The 18377-nt window shown below is 34.6% G+C and overlaps 3 protein-coding genes across 4 annotated transcripts; all 3 read right to left on the minus strand.

Annotated features, from left to right (window-relative positions):
- Positions 1-655: 655 nt before the first annotated feature.
- LOC132176714 (homeobox-leucine zipper protein ATHB-52-like) lies at positions 656-1111 on the minus strand. The gene has a single exon (XM_059588997.1). It carries the CDS (start codon positions 1100-1102, stop codon positions 656-658), a length of 447 nt encoding a protein of 148 aa, XP_059444980.1. The 5' UTR covers positions 1103-1111.
- A 5425-nt stretch (positions 1112-6536) lies between these two features.
- LOC132176417 (protein FAR1-RELATED SEQUENCE 5-like) lies at positions 6537-11431 on the minus strand. 2 transcript variants are annotated; one of them, XM_059588608.1, is made up of 6 exons: positions 11110-11431; positions 9771-9920; positions 7607-9687; positions 7429-7497; positions 7181-7306; positions 6537-7090 (listed from the first exon to the last, which is right to left on the minus strand). In XM_059588608.1, exons 2-6 carry the CDS (start codon positions 9874-9876, stop codon positions 6791-6793), a joined length of 2682 nt encoding a protein of 893 aa, XP_059444591.1. In that variant the 5' UTR covers positions 9877-9920; positions 11110-11431; the 3' UTR covers positions 6537-6790. The 2 variants fall into 2 exon arrangements, with proteins under 2 accessions (XP_059444591.1, XP_059444592.1); XM_059588609.1 differs by lacking the exon at positions 6537-7090 and having other exon boundaries at positions 7215-7306; positions 7612-9687.
- Positions 11432-12638: 1207 nt separating this feature from the next.
- LOC132176220 (uncharacterized protein At4g28440-like) lies at positions 12639-17116 on the minus strand. The gene is made up of 2 exons (XM_059588362.1): positions 16569-17116; positions 12639-13119 (listed from the first exon to the last, which is right to left on the minus strand). The coding sequence occupies exons 1-2, from the start codon at positions 16834-16836 to the stop codon at positions 12929-12931; spliced, it is 459 nt and encodes a 152-aa protein (XP_059444345.1). The 5' UTR covers positions 16837-17116; the 3' UTR covers positions 12639-12928.
- Between the last annotated feature and the right edge of the window lie 1261 nt (positions 17117-18377).

Here is an 18377-nt window from a genome sequence, read left to right on the forward strand (position 1 = left end):
TTAGAAAGTTTTTATATATATAAAGAAAAAGAAAAAGACAAAAGCTCTAATTGTTTTTTTAAATGGCCAAAAAGGCTAAACTAAGCCCAAAAAGTAGGCTCAATGCCCAAAATAAGCCAAAAATGCCTAAATTTTTGAAAACCCGATTACCAGTTCAGATAACCGGGTACCAACCAGTAACCGAGCAGTTATTACATAACTAGTAGCCGATTACTGGTTTCGGTTTTCTAAATTCAATAACTGAGTACCTCATTTTCGGTTCTTGATTTTAGCTAATAACCAATAACAGGAATTGAGTTGACACCCCTACTGTACAATATATAGGGCGATCGACTTTCGACAGCAAAAGTACTAAACTAATGACTCAAAAAAGTATTGTCGTCTTATATATTTGCATGGTTTCAATTATCCATCTTTTATATATATATATATATATATATATATATATATATATATATATATATATATATATATATATATATGTGTGTGTGTGTGTGTGTGTGGAGCAATTAAAAAAAAAAAATTGATATCTACCAGTAAAAACAAATCTAAAATATTAATTCATCATAGAATAAAATAAAACAAATTTAAGTAAAAACCATAACACCAATTTGTTTTTATATTCAACCATTAATTTCTTGCTACATACACGTGCTTATTCACCAATCAAAGAAGCAAATAGTTCCCCATCGATTGGCAAAAACCCGCCATTCTCATCAAAAGAACCAGAAATATTACAACAAATTTGAGGGCCTGTTTGTTTCATTAAAGCAAGAGCCGCCATTTCTTGAGCTTTCTCCAGCTCTCCTTGAAGCCGCTCCACGTCTTTCTCGAGCCTCCTCTTTTCAACCAACGCATTTTCTAGCTGCTGCTCAAGGCTCTGCGTCTTACGCCGAGCTCGCTTGTTTTGGAACCAAACAGCAACCTGTCTCGGGGGGATACCGAGTTGTTTTGCAAGCCGAAGCTTGAGCTCGGCGTCTAGTTTGTTGTTGGCGGCGAAGCTTGTCTCCAGGAGCCTCACTTGGTCGGGGTTTAGCCTCTTTTTGACGTGTTTGGGTGGGTGTACATGTTTTTTGTTTTGGGTGTGAAAGAAATCATCCATTAATTTCAGTAGGGAGAGTTTGGTTGTGAAGAAATTTAGTGGGTTTTCATTCTTTTTAAGAGAGTGAGAGTGGGAGAGAGAGAGAGAGAGAGAGACAGAGAGAGAGAGACAGAGACAGAGAGAGGATAATCCGGTGAATGGTACTGGTAGCTATCCCAATCGGGGCTGATTGATGGCAAGGTGGCCTTTCTTCATATTCATGCATGCATGCACGTGGATATCATGTGGGCCGGCCCTACTCGCGAAAGTATTCAATATTATCTGCTATGACTTTGTGATTAGTATTAATTGTTCTTAATTAATTTAATTTAATTTAATATATATATATATATATATATATATCCTCTTTTTTGTTTGCAATTTTAGTTTCTTGTGAATCATGATAATTATTATTATTATTATTTTTTTTAATCATGCTAATTTTCAAGCACTTGGTCTTCTAAGCTGGAATTCTACCAATGGTGTGTCACATATATATATCTAACTTGGTATGCCTAGAGATGAAATGATTTCAGTCCATCTTATTTGAAATAGAGAGAATCCTATTAAGGGAAAGATTTTCAAGATTTTGTAAACACATCGAAATTAACTAACTCCGAAATCGTTATAATAATAATTATTATAATTATAGTCAAATTAAAAAATTAAAAAAAAATTAAAAAATGCTTTTATACTCTTTCACCATAACGACTGTTACGTGTCTTGAATATAATGTAGAGTAATGATATAAGGAGGACTAGAATTTTCTTAGAGTCGTCTTAAATATGATGTGGCATTTAAAATCACCAATAGATTAAAATTCAATAATGATTATCTTAAATTGAATGGTGATTTTAAATACCACATCACATTTGAGATGACTTTATGAAAACTCTGATCCTCCTTATATCATTACTCCTGAAGTTAATATATAAAACAAAAGGGTGGGAAAAGAAATTGATACTAATCCATATTTCTTAGAGAATCTAATAGAAATAAAAGCGAAATTAAGCATCATGCTTGAGAAGATCCCAAAAGGGCAAAACCCATATATTGCACACGTTACATCAATGTTGTTGTGTCGTTTGAAGAGGCACACACTCTTCCCCACGATTACGTACGTAATATAATTTGGTGGTTGGAACGTCCTCCGTTCATGTACCTTAATTCATCAATTGTCATCTTCTTTTCATTAAGCACAAACAATCTTATGGCCGGTGTTTCAATATGATGTGACAACTTGTTATATATCGGAATACATTAAAAAAAAAAAAAAAAAAAATCTCTCTAATTTATGTCCAGTCCCGTAGAAGTTGTAGTTTAAAGCCGTGTTTGGCAAATGACTTGAAAAGGGGAGTAGAACGAACTGTAGCAGATTTGATTGATGTGAAAAAAAAAAAAAAAAAAAAAAGTAATAAAAATGAATTTTTTTATTTAAATAATAATAAAAAAGTAATTGATGTGATGTAAAATAGAATAATATTGAAATTAATTTCGAGATAAATTTTTTAAATATTTGAGTCCCGTCGAGTCCAGTCCCTTGACAAACATGTCCTATTTTTTAAAAAAAGATAAGCCAAATCCCACAAAGAAAAGTGTGAGGAAGGAATGAGTACTTATTGAGCCCTTGCGTATAGAGGTGTCCAATTGTTTATTTATTTTTTCTTCTATCTTTAGGACCAGTGCTGTTGTTGGCTTCAAACTGTAACTTTATCATTTGTTTGCAAGTTAGGTTTTCTCAACCAATAAAAAAGAAAGCAATTTCTACTCTAAAAATTCTGAAAAAAATTTGGAATTGTCTCAACTTAGGTTTTCTCAACCAATATAATAAAAGCATATAATTCTCACATGCAATTTATGTATGTTTTCAACACATATTAGTTTAGCTTGAATTAAAAAAAAAAAATTACTTTTACCCAATTTAATAAAAAAAACAAAAAAAAAAAACAAACAAACACTTTGTTCCTTTTTAAATCCTTTTTCAATCCGAATATAAATTGAGAGCAGAGAGAGATTTAGCTATGTACTTTCAAAAGTTTCAAGCCTCAATGGGGGAGGCCACAATTGGTGCCTTTCTTGCTATTCAACTTGCTTCCCTCTTACTTGAAGGTGACTCTTTGTTCTCTATTTTGGGCCGTCAATGAAGGTCACCTTCTCTCGGACCGGCCGAGCACCCCTATCCTAGCTGACTGCATGCCGTCAACATCTTAGCCTCTTCACCAATCGGACCGCTGCAAAAGTCTTTAGATGTGCTAATTCTTGGACATACTTGGTTGTTAAATGGGACGCTTCCCACTTAGTATTTAAAAGCATTCCCAAAAAATTTCTTTTCCTTGCCTCTCTCAAGATTAAGAGCGATAACAACCCCTTGTAATTCTCCCATTTTCCCCATGTTAAATAAAAACAAAAACAAAAAACAAAAAAAAACAAAAAGTTTTAAGCCATATTATTGGAGTCCCTAAAGCTGACCATCCTGATATTCTTCAACAAATAATTGCATGCATTTGCTTCATGTTCACATTAATTGTTAAAATACATCACAAAATCATAATTTTCATCAGCAAGGAATCAAATCAATAAACCACCGGAGTATTTGTATAGGAAGCTTCACAAGACTCACCGCCAAATTTGCCAGTCCGGCAAAACATATGCAACAGGGACACAAACAACTCAACACCGACCTGCAATGCATTAATATTTACAAATTTTCCCAAAATCAATGTTGTAAATGAAAATATATCATCTATATATTTCTAATCAAATACTACAATAGCCTGAGGGGGGAACAAATTCTAAAAAGAATAAAAAAAAAATAAACAACAATGTAGAATAAACATATATAGAGAGAAAATGGAAAAGGAAACTTACCCAATAATCCAAACAATAACTCCGACAAGACACAAGAGCAAAGAAACAAAAGCAAAGGGCAACCCTATCAAAAAACCCAATGGCTTGCATTTGCAATCTCCCATAATTCTTCTTAGCTTGTCTTTTGTCTTTTCTGCAGATTTTTTTTTTAATTTTTTTATGAAGTCCAGAGCCCTTTTCAGAAAATAGAAAAATAAATATTTCAATTTATTTTACCTTTACAATATAAAACACAACAAAGCTTCGTTTAGGGTAAGAGAGGTTATAATTGCTCCCTACTTTAGCGGCTCGCATTATATATATAGTCAAAAAGAAAAAATTACTGTCTCACTTCCTCCTTTTGAGCTTTTATTAAATTACTTCATGAGTTTTTACTTTTCTTTTTACTTTTTGAGTTTGTTCTCATTGTTGATCAATCAATCCTTCCATTCATTTCCTTTATAGATTTTAGGGTTTTTTTTTTTTTTTTTTTAATGTAGATGGTACCCAAAAAGTTATTAATAATATTATAAATAAATAAATAAATTATTAATAAAAAATAAAAAATTAATAAAAATAAATAAAAAAGAGGAGAAAGGGGTAGCTCGAGCCACCCTTTTGGACAAAATGGGGGTGGCCGGCCACTCCCAAAGAGCCAAATTTAAAAAAAAAAAACAAAAAATGTTAGGGTTAGTCATTGGAGGTGACCAAACCATCCCAAAGCCTTTGGGGGTGGTCGAATACTCCCTATTTCTTACACTCGTAGGTAACTTTTAAAACCATTATTAAATTTGAAATAAATCTTTATTAGATTTTAATCTAATAGTGATTTTAAAAACCACTTATGAGTTATAAAGAAGTGTGTATAAAGAAGTAGAAGTATATGTAATATTACTTATTGTTGTATTTTATTTTTTTAGAAAGTATTTTCAAAAGAGTAGTATTTTTTGTGAGGGCCATATTTGAAAAATTATTTAGCCGACTAGTGAAATCAATGCCCTAGCTGCCTGGCCTTTCTTTTCCTGTGTTTTTGTTTTTCTCTGTTTGTACGTGTTTGTATTTGCCAGAACAGAAAAATCCCTTGCAGGAGACATATGAAATCCTGGGGTGTGAGTTTGAAAATTGAACTCATGACTTTACCTTCCAGCCTTCTTAATGGAAAGAGGATATGCCATTAGATTCAAAGACCATTGGGAAGAAATTTACAGAGTTTATAGAATTTTGTAGCATTACAGTAAGTATATTTGCTTCTTGCATAATCAAATAATGTCTACAAATAACGATGCATCTAGTGGACAAAAATTATGCCACTGCTTCATTCCTGTCAAGTTAAGGCACTTCTGGACAAATGCTAATTTTGGTAGAAAGCGGTGCGGTTGTTTACGCTATAAGGTAATTTTTAAATTTAAATCTTGATTTGTTTTATTTTCACTTTGATCATTTGTGGCACTTCATATTTATTTGTCATGTTGAAACCTGGTAATTGTGGGTTTTTTTGAGTGGGCTAATCACGAAGGGGCCCCTAAAAAAAGTAAAAAATAATAAAAAAAAAAAAAAGATTAATTGAATGGTTGAAGGACACAAAACAAGTAATGCGGGCTGAAATTGCTAGATTAGAAAGATAACTAACAAAATACAAGGAGAAGATGGAGAACCACTCTGTCCAAATTCAACTATTGTTAGACCGCACAATAGATAAGAATGTCGCTTTGAAAAATATACCAAGTTGCCTTTGTATTTGTTATTTTGTTGTTGCCTGTTTTTTGTTAGCCGTTACAACAATACCAGTGGTACTAATTAAGCCAATGTTGAGATAATGCTTGTTCATTATTTGTCAAGTTTGTCTTCCTTATGGGTTTGTGTTATTTTGTTATGTTTTTATTAGAATCTGTGAGCAAAGAATGGAAATGTTGTGTACTTTCCTCGTGAAGTGAAAAAAAGAGTAGGAAAGAGGGTTGCTTTCATTATTTTGATACGTAAATTGTAACATCAAGATTCATTAAGTTGAGTCAAGGTTAGGAAATTGAGAGACAAATTGAAGATGCTAGTAATTCTAATATCTTTAATATTCATTGATTTGGTAAGAAATTTCCAGAGAATGAATACAAAATTCCTTTGAAATTATAGAGACAGTTAGTGGCCCATATAATATGATGTTCAATATGCTTATCTTTCATGTTCATTATTCATTAATTTGGATTTGGTCCACCCGTTTCTCAATCCTTTCTATCAAAGGTCAAAATATGATGCTTAAGAGGATAACAACAAAGTGAAGGGAAACGAAATTCATCAAAGCAATTTTGCCATTTGTGCCCTAGGTTAAAGACACTTTGGGAGCAAGAAGAGATAATTGCACATTGATTATTGCCCTACACAGCTTCCTAACTCTTCTTTCACTAATGGGCATTTCTTTTCTTTTTTGGGTTTCTTCTAAACTGTGGTTCTTGTTTGATTGCAACTCTACATCCATTGCAATTTTGACTAGAAAAATCGAGCATCTTTCAGCCATTTTCACTACTGCAAGGCATCTTAAACCAAAGTTTATGCAATAGATGTTTACCTTCGTTGATCAAATATAAAGATAATCGTGGAAACAAGGAGATATCAATTCTCAAAGTTATGATGACAATGCTCTGGCATACCAATACAAGGTCCAATATAGTAGAACACAACCATAGAAGAGTTGAATCTCAGTCCTACCCCTTCCCCTTCCCCACTTCTCTATTAATTTACATATTTTCTCTATTAATTTACATATTAGGTATCAAAATAATGAAATCTTAGTACAAAAATTATGCGACCATCAAAGGAATGGCTTTGAGATACACAGCAAAACGGTTATTGGCATAAACTATATTTTGGTTATATGATCTTAGAAATAATGACATGCATCAGAGAACGGATACTTGAAAGCTCATAACCAATAATCGTAGGCAAGTATTGTTGATGGTTGAGCAAGGCGTAGATTTCATTGAAGATGGGCCGCACATGCATTGCAATCATCGAGTCTGTTGGGATTATAGCATTAGCAACGTGTGTCATCCAACCAAATTTTTGGGGTATGTTGTTATTGATACCGTAAGATAGATGCCGCAAAAGGTGAAGCAATACTACTTGGCTCAAAGGGAGAGGATCTATAGACAAGATACACAGTAGATCAACCTAAAAAAAAAAAAAAAAAAAACTTTAACACACATACTTCTAAATAAATGACTTCAATAACTAACATAACATAGTGATGAATTTATAAACCTGAGAGCATAGCCAATATACAATGGACACATCACATCTTTGTAAGGCTGCATCGAAAGCTTCTTCATATTTCTGTTGGCTGACTAATTTTGATAACTCATTTGTTGGATCAACCGGCATCACAACCTAATGCACACATGAACAAATCTAAGGTTTGTAAGAAATCTGTACGCATATTGAATTCCAACATAGAAACCACATAAATGGCATGCCTACACAATGAGGCAAACAAAAGATGGAAAGTATACTTGAGTAAGAACGGAATCATGGTGACCGCCCAAGGTTTGAGCCATTGTTGTTGCCATAGAGATGGAGCCCTACATAATAAATTAAACGAATGCAAAATCAGAATTAAACAAATGCCAAACAATGGCCTCCCTATACGTTTAACCTTAGAAGGAGTAACACCTTATTACTTTGCACTACCTTACCATCATTACTTTGAATGGCTTCATTACAGCTAGCAGATGCGACTGCATGTGAAACATTATGGTAACGCTGACTGGGCACAACAGACCTTAAGGCACGGTATTTCTCCTTTAACATATCAACAGTTTTCATCACTTCCATGAAATATTCCACGCTTTCTGATGTGAGCGATGCTAATTCTTCACAATTCTTGCACATTCTATCATATCTTTGGGAGCTTGAGTTACCAACAAACGCATCACAACTACTCTTAATCAAAGTGTATTTTCGCTTTATATTCTTCATCCATCTGTCAAGAATATATCTTGATGGCAACGTTGTAACTTTCTTTGTCAATAGAACAGAAATGGAATGCTTGCATATGATGCCTCTTAATTCAAACATTGCACAAGTGCACTTCACTTCAAATTCATCTTCATTGAAGAAAACACCAAATATTTTGTCGATCATGCGGTTTCCAGGAACGACAACAGTTTCAATTACTTGATAAGTAGAAATTGCACCTTCACTTTTAAGAAGAGAGTTATTACAAGACACACATGTCCCAAACTGTTCTTGAACTTCTTTAAACTTTGCATTTGTGTAAACATCTTGAAACAGCTTCTCTAAAGGAAAGACAGTTACACATGGAATCGTGCGATTAAAACAATCGAAATCAGAATGTGTCTCCCTCTCAACCATTTTCCTCAAAGCATTATCAAATAGATCAAGAAATTCCTTTATTGTGGTTTTTGAGTGCACATAACTATCAAGAAATCCATTCATATTTTCACTCTGCTGTGTTGTATCCATTCCCGCCCAACATGTATCTTTCATATATGCCGCCACCCAAAAAGTCCGCTCACGATATAACCGATTCAACCATGGGTTATCCTGAAGCTGATAACTCTCAATTAAAATTTTCCAATTTTTCTCGAATTCATCAACAGTGATAGAATCATACAAACAAGTATTTAGGGCACTCCTAATGTCATTGTAATGATCATGTGATCCGAACTTTTCAGGGAGTTTTCTCATAATGTGCCATAGACAATATCTATGTCGAGTTTTTGGAAAAACTCTCACAATTGCATTTTTCATTGCTCTAGTCCGATCTGTTATAATTGCACTTGGAGCTCGGTTGTTCATGCACTTCAACCACGACTCAAACAACCAAACAAATGTGTCGGTATCCTCGTTTGATATTAGTCCTGCCCCAAAAAGTATTGACTGACCATGATGATTCACTCCTACAAAAGGAGTAAATGGTATGTCATATCTATTAGTCAAGTATGTCGTGTCGAATGTAATGGCATCCCCAAAGAATTCATACGCTGCCCTACTTCGTGTATCAGCCCAAAACACATTTCGCAACCTACCATTATCATCCATGTCCATCACATAATAAAAGCCATCATTCTGGCTTCGCATTCTTGTGAAATAATCACAAAGTGCTTGACCACCTCCTTTGCCAAGCCGAAGCTCTCTTGCCTTGTTAATAAAATTTCGACACTCTCTCTCTCCAAAGGGAAGATTCTCAAACTCTCCCATTTCAACCAATGAGTTAAAATTCTTATTCGCGCGTATTCCAGCTCTATCATTAAGCTCATGTCTTCTTTTTGCAGGATCATTTATATTCTTATAACATCTCAAAAACCTTGCTTTGCTTGGGCTTAAAGAATGGTTATGCTCAACCACCACCTTACTCAAAAACCACGTTCCATCATCCCATAACGTTGCACAAATCCTAGCATTACACTTTGTTCTATTAGTTGTTGGATTTGGCTTCATAGCATTACTTGTATTGCGAACTCTTGAGCATTCACGAATGCATGTAAGGAGCATGTATCTCGGATGACCATCTGGTGTCTTCTTAATCATTCTTCTTGACACACCAAAACCAACTTGCTTAGCATACTTCTTGTAATATGAGATAACCTCTTCATGTGAACTAAACGTCATTGACTTCTTTGGTGGTTCAACTTTTTCATCCCCATCAATCATCTTGGATAATAAGACATTGTCTTCGTTATCATCCGACTCTTCCTCCGAACAAAGCATCATTGATTCCTTAGGTTTTTCAACTTCTTTATCCACACCTATCAAAAGGGATACAAAGTTAAAAGCCATCTTGGTAGGTCAAAGCAAAATTATAACACAAACAAAAGATGAAAAGTCTAACCAGTTTGAGGGCAATCTTGCTCGGTTAAAGCATCGTCATTTGGAATACGCATATACAAAGATTCAACTTTGCCCTCATTATCCAAGCGTGAGCTTGAAATGTCCATTTAAGAGAAGAGAAGGCAACCACAATGGGTAATTGAAAACCGACCTAATGCATAATTCAAAATATTATTGAATAAACCAACTATAAATGCTGCTATGATTTAGATAGCATAAGTAATTGAAATTAATTAGAGGAAAATGGCACTACCTACCCATGTACACATGAAATATATAATAGAAACACCTAACCAAAAGAAGACAAAAGATCAAGAAAATCACGAAAACTATAAATATGTAAACAATCATAAGCAATTGTCCATTGGTAAAGAGTTTAGAATAAGGCATTTAGTTGCAATCTTCAAAACATCGATACTTTCTTTCCCTCCATATCAAAGCTAAGTGGCAAGTAACCATATTATAGACAAGCAACAAGATCTATACAGTGGCAAGCATTCAAACTATAATTGGTGTATGAATATAATATTCTCATAATAATGTCAATCGTGTTGTTCACATTGTTCCAAATTTAATAAAGCGTCCAGATTGTTCCAAATCTGTACATTTAATGAAGAGTCCAAATTGTTCCAAATTCCTTTTACCCCAAACGTCATCGTTTTTAATTCAAGAGTTGTCTAATTTGCTGAGTAACTAAAACCCGACATTAAAAAAACAGAGTACAAGAATGAAAGGGGCACAGGGTTCTCTCTCAGACAAATAGTCACAGAATGGAATAAAGTCATCATTTTGTGTTCATCACCAAGAAAAAAGATACTACTTTTTACATAACTAGTTGCCTCTGGCACTTTCGCCTCACAAGTCACAAGGCACCTTTAACCATATTGAATTTGCAGAAGACAGTACATTAGTACAAACAGATTGACATTCAATTAGCAACTTCAATCTGGTACCAACACAAGCAAGCAGATTAATGAATACGGTAGAACACCTTGAATAGCATTCAAAGATACAAATGACCATCACAAGATACTTCAAAACTTCAAATACTTGCATCTGCAATTAATTTACTGCACCTTTCAAAAAACACAACAGCTTTGAGTTTCAAGTTAGTATTAAAATTTTGGGAGCATTTAGAAAATCCGGGATTTTGCTTTGGTTGCTTCAGAACCAATCCAAAAAAAAAGAATTAACTCAACCATTTGGATTCATATGGATTGTGTAGACTAGAAAATAAGTTGGTTCAAGTACTTCATATAACAAGGATTTGGTTCAACCTCGCTCTAATTTCAAGAACCAAATTCCTATTTATTAATTACTCGAAAGTATATTCGGCGCACCTGGTTTCTTTGGGTTTTTGGTACAACCCGTCAATCGTGGAGGAGGAGCACCGTAGCGTCTGAGAGAGAGCACCGTCTTCTTGCTCGTTTCCGTAGCCAAAGCACCGGCGCCGGTGGAGTTTTTCACCGTCTGAGAGAGAGAGAGAGAGAGAGAGAGAGTGGTCTGAGAGAGAGTAAGATGAGAGAGAGCGTCGACTTCCAGATCTGAGAGAGACCGTCTGAGAGAGAGAGAGAGAGCACCGGCGCCGATGGAGTTTTTCGCCGTCGGAGAGAGAGAGCGGTCGCGTGGTTTGGTGGTCTGAATGTCTAGATCTGAAGCTGCTTTACATTTTTTTCTCCCAAAAAAAAAAAAAAAAGTGAGGACGTGGCAAAAATATAAAAGGTAGGGCAAAGGAATGAAGCACGTTTCCACTTTCCACTATGGTGGTGCCAAGGCCATTTTGTTAAGAGAAATAATTGACATTAATAATTTGTTTATTTTTTTTATAAATTTAATAAATCAATTATTAAATTTGTGGGGTTCATTTTTCACACTGACAAATTCATAAATTGAATGATTAATTTATAAGATAATATAAGAAAAATATAAACAAAATATTAACGCTAATCATTTCTTAATTTGTTAGTGACTCAATTTAGCCGTGAATCGGTGCTTAGATCAGTTTGTGATTCATCCGTAGCGTCGTCTAGGCTGGGATTGAAGTTGTGAATGCAAGATTCTCATGGGAATGTTGAGCAACATTATCCTTTTTTTCTTTGTTTTCATTTAAGAATAATTTTCTAGTGGAGATTAAGTTAGTAATACATAGATTCTCAATCCTTGTTTCTTCTTTTTTTCTTTTCTCCTTTTTTTTTATTATTTTATTTTATTTTATTTTATGTATAAGCATGCATCATATACATGGCAATTGGCAAGGATCAAGACCCTCTGGGACTCCAAAGAAACTCTATCGTGTAGGATACAGAGTTCTTATAATTTCATTCAAAACATTGACTTGCATGATAAAACTGGGAAGGTTTCCAATCTTTCTGAATTGTGTTTAATGTGATTCATGTTTTATGGCGGTGCTCAAGTTATGACTTCAAGCCTAAGAAAAAAAATTACTGAAAATGTTCATCTTAGCAATGTTCCAATAATTAGGTCAGCAAGCTCAATTGGTCCAAAAATGTCCAATTTAGATGGACTTCACATGCAGACCCAAAACCAGTTGAACACTTTGGACGGTTATAGCGAGGAATCCCATGCCCAAATAAATTTTGAATTGCCCGATCAGCTACCCGAGCAGTTGAGTTCCCCATAAACTTTCACAATAGCTAGCAATTTGGGAAGTTCATTGTTGTGAATCCCAATCCCCCTCCCCCCTCCACCTCCACTATGGCTCAATGTGCAACTGCCTCTTTAAGTATAACTTCCATTACATTTATACTTCTACAAACACGAACTCATCAAAGTTACTCTTAAAAATTAACCAACATCTAGTTTATGCATCCTATGCAGATCCAGTAATCTTCAACAATAAGAGAAGAAAAAAAGAAAAAGAAAAGACCTTTAATCATTAAATACTTGTTCATATTTCCAGCTTAGGCAGGGTCAAAGCTGTCCCTGCCAATACCTAACAAAGCCCTACTTGTCATGGTAGTCATATTAAGAGAAAAGAAAACTAGTTCCAGAAGACATCTGTCAGCCAACACCAAATTACAGATTCCAATTGATAAGATAGAACCACATTTACTAGGAATTAGGACAAATCATCACAACCTTAAAAATTCTGAAGCTACTCTTATATCAAAATATCAGCTGCCAAAAGATCCCAGTCACTCACTCCTCCACAACATTCACCAGCTCATATTCAACTAGAGAGAGATTGTTATCCTCCTTGACAACAAAATTTGCAGGCTCAGTCACCTCAACACGACCCCATTTGTCTACTGCTAGCCTCATAGATCCCTTAAACATGTCAATCTTTGCATTGCGGAGAATAACTGTTGTACCAGGCTGCATCATATCCACTGGGGAAACAATAAACCCTCATTAACATTACAATATACAAGAGTCAACCAATAAACCTTGTAGTATATATGCAAAGAAAGATATAGTCCCTTACATATGATTTCCCTTTTCTTAAATTGAGGTATTAAACTCATGACCTCACCCTCCACCACACACTTACAAGGAAAGGAGATTCCATTAGAGCTAGAGCTCATTAGCCATTGCATAGTATTTCCATAAATATTTCATATTTTCAAATCATGAAAATTCTAAGCTATGATTGAAAAAAGGGTCTTGATTACAAGTTCTAATCATCAGGAATTTTATATATATAAAAGTAATTTTTTATCTCCAGATGGAGGGAGATGGGGAGAGATTCTAATTAGTAATCTCCGCTTCATGAGGTGTTTCCACAATCATCAAGAAAATTTCACAAGATGATTGTGGAAATGCCAACCTACCATGATTTTAGATTGGGATCAGGTCTGTTTGTTATACATGCCCCAAGGAAATTAAAGCAGACCATTGGAGGCTGACCAAAATGGTAGTTGTGTCATAGAAATCCCAATATCGGAATCAGTCTTATTTCTTCCTAAAGTACAAATAAATAAAAAAATCAAAATTCAGTGAATAGGACCTAAAGAAATTTGTTGTTAAGCCAAGAAACAAATAGCAAAGGGAATTTTTATTTTTTTTATCCCAGCACATCTCCCTCCCTTCATCAAGATGATTTACACCCCACATCAAAAAGAAGGCTAACAAGCACAAAAACGCTGCTTAACAAAAGGCAAGGACAGGAAATTAGAGAAAATATTTCTTCTAGCCTATTAAGTTAGTAAGTTCACAATTGGAACTGGACGTGTTAGAAAACCCAGAAACTCCAGAAAGAGACAAAAACAAGATCCCATTCCGACCATAGGAACACAATTTAAAAATGGATCCTGATTTTCTAAGGAATTTTAGTAGAAGAGGAAATTAACCTCTGGAAAAAAGAAAAATCATATAAAAACTTGTCAATGATTTCAGATAGCAAAAGGTTGTTCAGGGAAAAGTTAAAAGCATTTATGTAACTTGATACAGAATTTTACAAAAAATAAAATAAAATAAAATAACAAACTTTTAGATACATTGTCCAGGATTGGGGGATTAAGCGATAAGGAAGTCTACCCCCATTTGTAGCTTATGATATCACCGGTTGGGGGTAAAAGCAGAAATCCTAATAGAAATTTTCAAACCAAAAAGAAAGAGTTTTTTGAAGATTTAACTTAAAACAGTTTTAGAGCATGAAAACATTCAACCAAAAAGGATTATTATTTGATAGTAGGCACAAAACAGTAGCCACTGAAGAACGACTGAATGTCACTGCCAATTTATTTGGCTGCATATGTCCTATTGGAATCCTTCAGTACTAACCAAAAAACAGATTTGCAACCAGTACAAACACCAAGTATCTTAATCATAGGTGTGTTTATAAGACATCTTTGGGTCACATTGTCATCGCACAACTACCAGTTGAGATCTAGGGCAACTAATAAATGTTAGACAACAGAAATGGCCTTAGCAACTATCTAAACAAAACCTTGTGATGCTTCCAAAAAGAAGGCCTCTTACCCTCCAATCTATAACCTGATACCCAATATATATTTCCAATCTTAAATCATTCAAGCCCAAAACCATAAAAATCTCCACAAAAAAAAAAAAAAAAAAAAAAACTTGGGTCTTCTGAGCATACTTTGTTGAGATCTCAAACCTATGTTCACCTAACTGCTAAATGCTAAACATAAGCCCTATTTTTGGCTGACTTGTACTTCGCAAAACCAAACATCTTGAACACTTGAAAATTATGAGAAATTAACAGCCAATTTTTTTTCCAGAAAAGCACAAATGAAAAAGGACGAAAACATCATTATCGACAGAACCATACTTTAGAAGATAGAAAGTTGAGCATATAAAGAAGATATATTAAGATAATTAAAAATTTACAACAAAAAGTAAGTCACCGTATGATGCAAAAAATAGAACTCAGAAAGAATTATTTAATTATCAAACTCATGAGACAATATAAGCTTTTACATCCAATTAACTGGATATAGGGTCCTTGCAATCATTAAAAAAGGGCACCAAAAAGCTGACAATTAGGATTCATACTCTATAAGATACATATGGCTTTGGAAAAACAAAATATTTGTTAAGACCTGTCAAAAAGAAAAATTGAAGGAAAATCCAAGGAATTGAGCCTCCACAGATCGAGCAACAGATATAATTTCCATCTACCACTATCATATTTTACATTATTGAAAAATTATGAACAAAGTAACTTAAAGAAAAAGTATAACAACAGTCATTAAATAAAATATTAGCCTTGTCTTATTTTCTTTTTCTTTTTCTTTAAAAGGACATCCGCACAGGATTGAAACCCTGGTCTTCACCCTCCACTCCTTATGGGTGGAGGAGATGCCATTGTCCTATCACCATTGGCAAATGATGGAAAAATATTTTAAATAGAGGTCACCACAGTGAAAAAAGAAATAAGAGCAGAATTTAGTTTGAACATTTACATCCAAAAATGATATAGTTTATCTAGCACATTGCATTGCAAATAAATCAAACAGAGTTTACCTTCATCATTACATGTAGTGAAGACAGTTTAAAACCATATCGCCAACCTCCAGTTTTCAAAAAAATCAGATGCATTGCAACAATCAATTAGAGAGATTATTTTAACTCCATCATAAGATGGAGTGAAGACAAATAGGCCAAACCTCATAAAACAGTTCCATCAATGTTCAATTTCTTGACATCCCAAAAGGCAAAACAAATTAACCCCAATATTCCCTTTTTCCTTCTATTCCTTTCCCCTGAAATTCCAGGCAAACAGACAGCAAAAACTGAAAATTAGCAACAACCCAACACCAAATTACACAAAATGATCAACATAATTTATCATAAAATCCTATAATACCTTCATCAATTAACTAACAAACTCTCTGGCTCGTTAATATATTGCACATTTTAATAATCCAATAAAAAGAAGAAAAAAAATAACTTCTAAAAGAACACATATAATCCAAACAACAAGACATAAAACAAAACACTTTCATTCCTCTTCCACAATTTTCAGGCAAGTGGCAACCAAACACACACTAAAGAAACAAACAAAAATCAACCATAGAACCCATACAACTAAACAGAGCAAAAACAAAAATTAACAACTAGTGGGGTCCAATCAACGCAAAACGCAAAATATCTTCAACACTCCCCCCGATAGGACTCTTTGTGCACACCATTCCAAACGGACGAATAATCCAAACAGCAGAATCAATTGTAATATAAACATCCAAATCCAAAAAGCGCAATGTCTTCCCCTGTGCACCTCGGATTTCTCAGCAGCAACAAAACAGAAACCAGAGAAACGAAGACAAAAAAAAACAAATTCAAACACCAAGGCTGGCTACAAAAAAGAGATTACCTTGCTCGTTGCGGGCGGTGAAGACGATGGTGCCGGTGTCATCACCGACAACGCACTCAGCGATCCGGGTCTGGCGAAGATGGTGGGAAACAGAGCGGCCCTTGGCCAAGACAGTGTTGGAGCTGAGAACAATTACAGTGAGGGTATGACCGGTAGTGCTGGGCTTCAACTGCTCCACCTTCTTGAACTCAGGCTTCCTCAGCACCGGCTTGGCATCGCTCTGCTCCAACGGTGGCTGCGACGGTTCTGGAGACGTGCTGCTGGCCATGCCGTCTCGATTTCGCAAACCCTAACCCTAATTCAGAGGAAATAAGGAAATTGAAAAGGGAATTTAGCGTGCGCGTGCGGGCGTCTCTATCTTGGTTTGGCTCTCTTTTTCCCATGGGTTTATTATACTCTTTCTAGTTATAATTGAGCTTCTGACGCTTCGTGCGCGCAATGCACGCAATTACTGGAGTGGGAGTATATATTCCGGCTGCGCCCACTGCCTCTTCGATTCCATGCTTTTGGGTATTCTAAAATTATTATACTCAAATCATTTTTTGTTTACACAAATACATGCGACAGAGGTTTTTTTCAAGTTTTTTTTTTTTGGTTTTTTGGTCTTAATTTTTAATTAAACAAAGTATTATCAATATATTCATTTTACAAAGACAACTTTTTTCTGTAGCACATTACAACGTTGTTGCAAACTACTTTGTGAAAAGTAAAGCAAAGCTAGAGCACCTGCTTTGTGTTAGGATGGAGACTTGTTATGCAGGAGTAGGACCCGCCTCTCACTGTTTTAATGATAAATTTAAAAAATAATTTGACATAAATTAGAAGAATATTTGGTCTTTTTTTATGTTATATAAACTTTTAAAAGACATGCTAATATTAATTTTATATAACGGTTAGATACATTAATTTTAAGGTTCCGTTTTAAACCCCCCACATTATTTTATATTTTATGTTACTAAACCCCCACATTATTATTTTTTTTTTTTTTCAATTCATATTATAAAATAATAATAATTAAAAAATAAATAAATAAATAAAAAACTTAAAAAATAGTGGAAGCGGTGACATCGGGGGTGGGGTGGCCACAGCCACCCCTAGAGTAGATATGGGGTGGCTATGGCCACCCCCTATGAGCATCTAGGGTGGCCGCACCACCCCCAGACGCCTCGGAATTATCCCACGAGGCGTTCGCAAGTGGTAACTATTTTTGTGTAAGAGATTAGTGATTCCCACGAAAATAACTATTCATAAGAATAGACACTTACCAAACAAAAGAATGATTATTTTATAGGAATAGTCATTCAATTCCAAAAGTCTATTTCGCAAACCAAACCGGCCCTAAATCCTTATCATAAAATGAATATTCTATATTTCATTTGAAATGAAGTAGATCTTATTTCTTGCCCAGTACATTGTTAAAGCTAGAGCTCATCACACACTACTTTTTGATGACCTGATGTCTATGTGGATTGTGGAGTGTTCTAAATTTTTTTGTAGAATGTGAAATGATATCAAAGTGGGTTTGTGTCCTAGATAAGTTTGTTAGAAAACTTTGGAATAAGAGAAATACTACATCAATTTTCACTTTCACACTCTCAAATGCATACTTTTTGATGTGATACTAAAAATTACTATTATATTTTAGATAAGTATTGCATTTTGGACCCAATAAATTTTTAGTGTTATGTCAAGAAGTATGCACTTGAGAGCATGAGAATGGAAGTATGTGTAGTACTTATCTTCTGAGAGAATCTGGACATGTGATGTGACTCATGGGCTTGAGTTGAGGCACACAGCACACTTCTCCTC

The sequence above is a fragment of the Corylus avellana genome, chromosome ca3, assembly GCF_901000735.1.
Source record: "Corylus avellana chromosome ca3, CavTom2PMs-1.0".
NCBI lineage: Eukaryota > Viridiplantae > Streptophyta > Magnoliopsida > Fagales > Betulaceae > Corylus > Corylus avellana.

Excerpts from the sequence above, each read along its gene's own strand:
- LOC132176220 (XM_059588362.1), bottom strand. The coding sequence starts at position 16,836 with ATGGCCAGCAGCACGTCTCCAGAACCGTCGCAGCCACCGTTGGAGCAG. Across the intron at positions 13,120-16,568 it reads CACCGCCCGCAACGAGCAAG|TGGATATGATGCAGCCTGGT; the intron begins GTAATCTCTTTT and ends TTGTTTCCCCAG.
- LOC132176714 (XM_059588997.1), bottom strand. The coding sequence starts at position 1,102 with ATGGATGATTTCTTTCACACCCAAAACAAAAAACATGTACACCCACCC.
- LOC132176417 (XM_059588608.1), bottom strand. The coding sequence starts at position 9,876 with ATGGACATTTCAAGCTCACGCTTGGATAATGAGGGCAAAGTTGAATCT. Across the intron at positions 9,688-9,770 it reads GCAAGATTGCCCTCAAACTG|GTGTGGATAAAGAAGTTGAA; the intron begins GTTAGACTTTTC and ends CCCTTTTGATAG. Across the intron at positions 7,307-7,428 it reads ATGATTCCGTTCTTACTCAA|GTTGTGATGCCGGTTGATCC; the intron begins GTATACTTTCCA and ends TGTGTGCATTAG.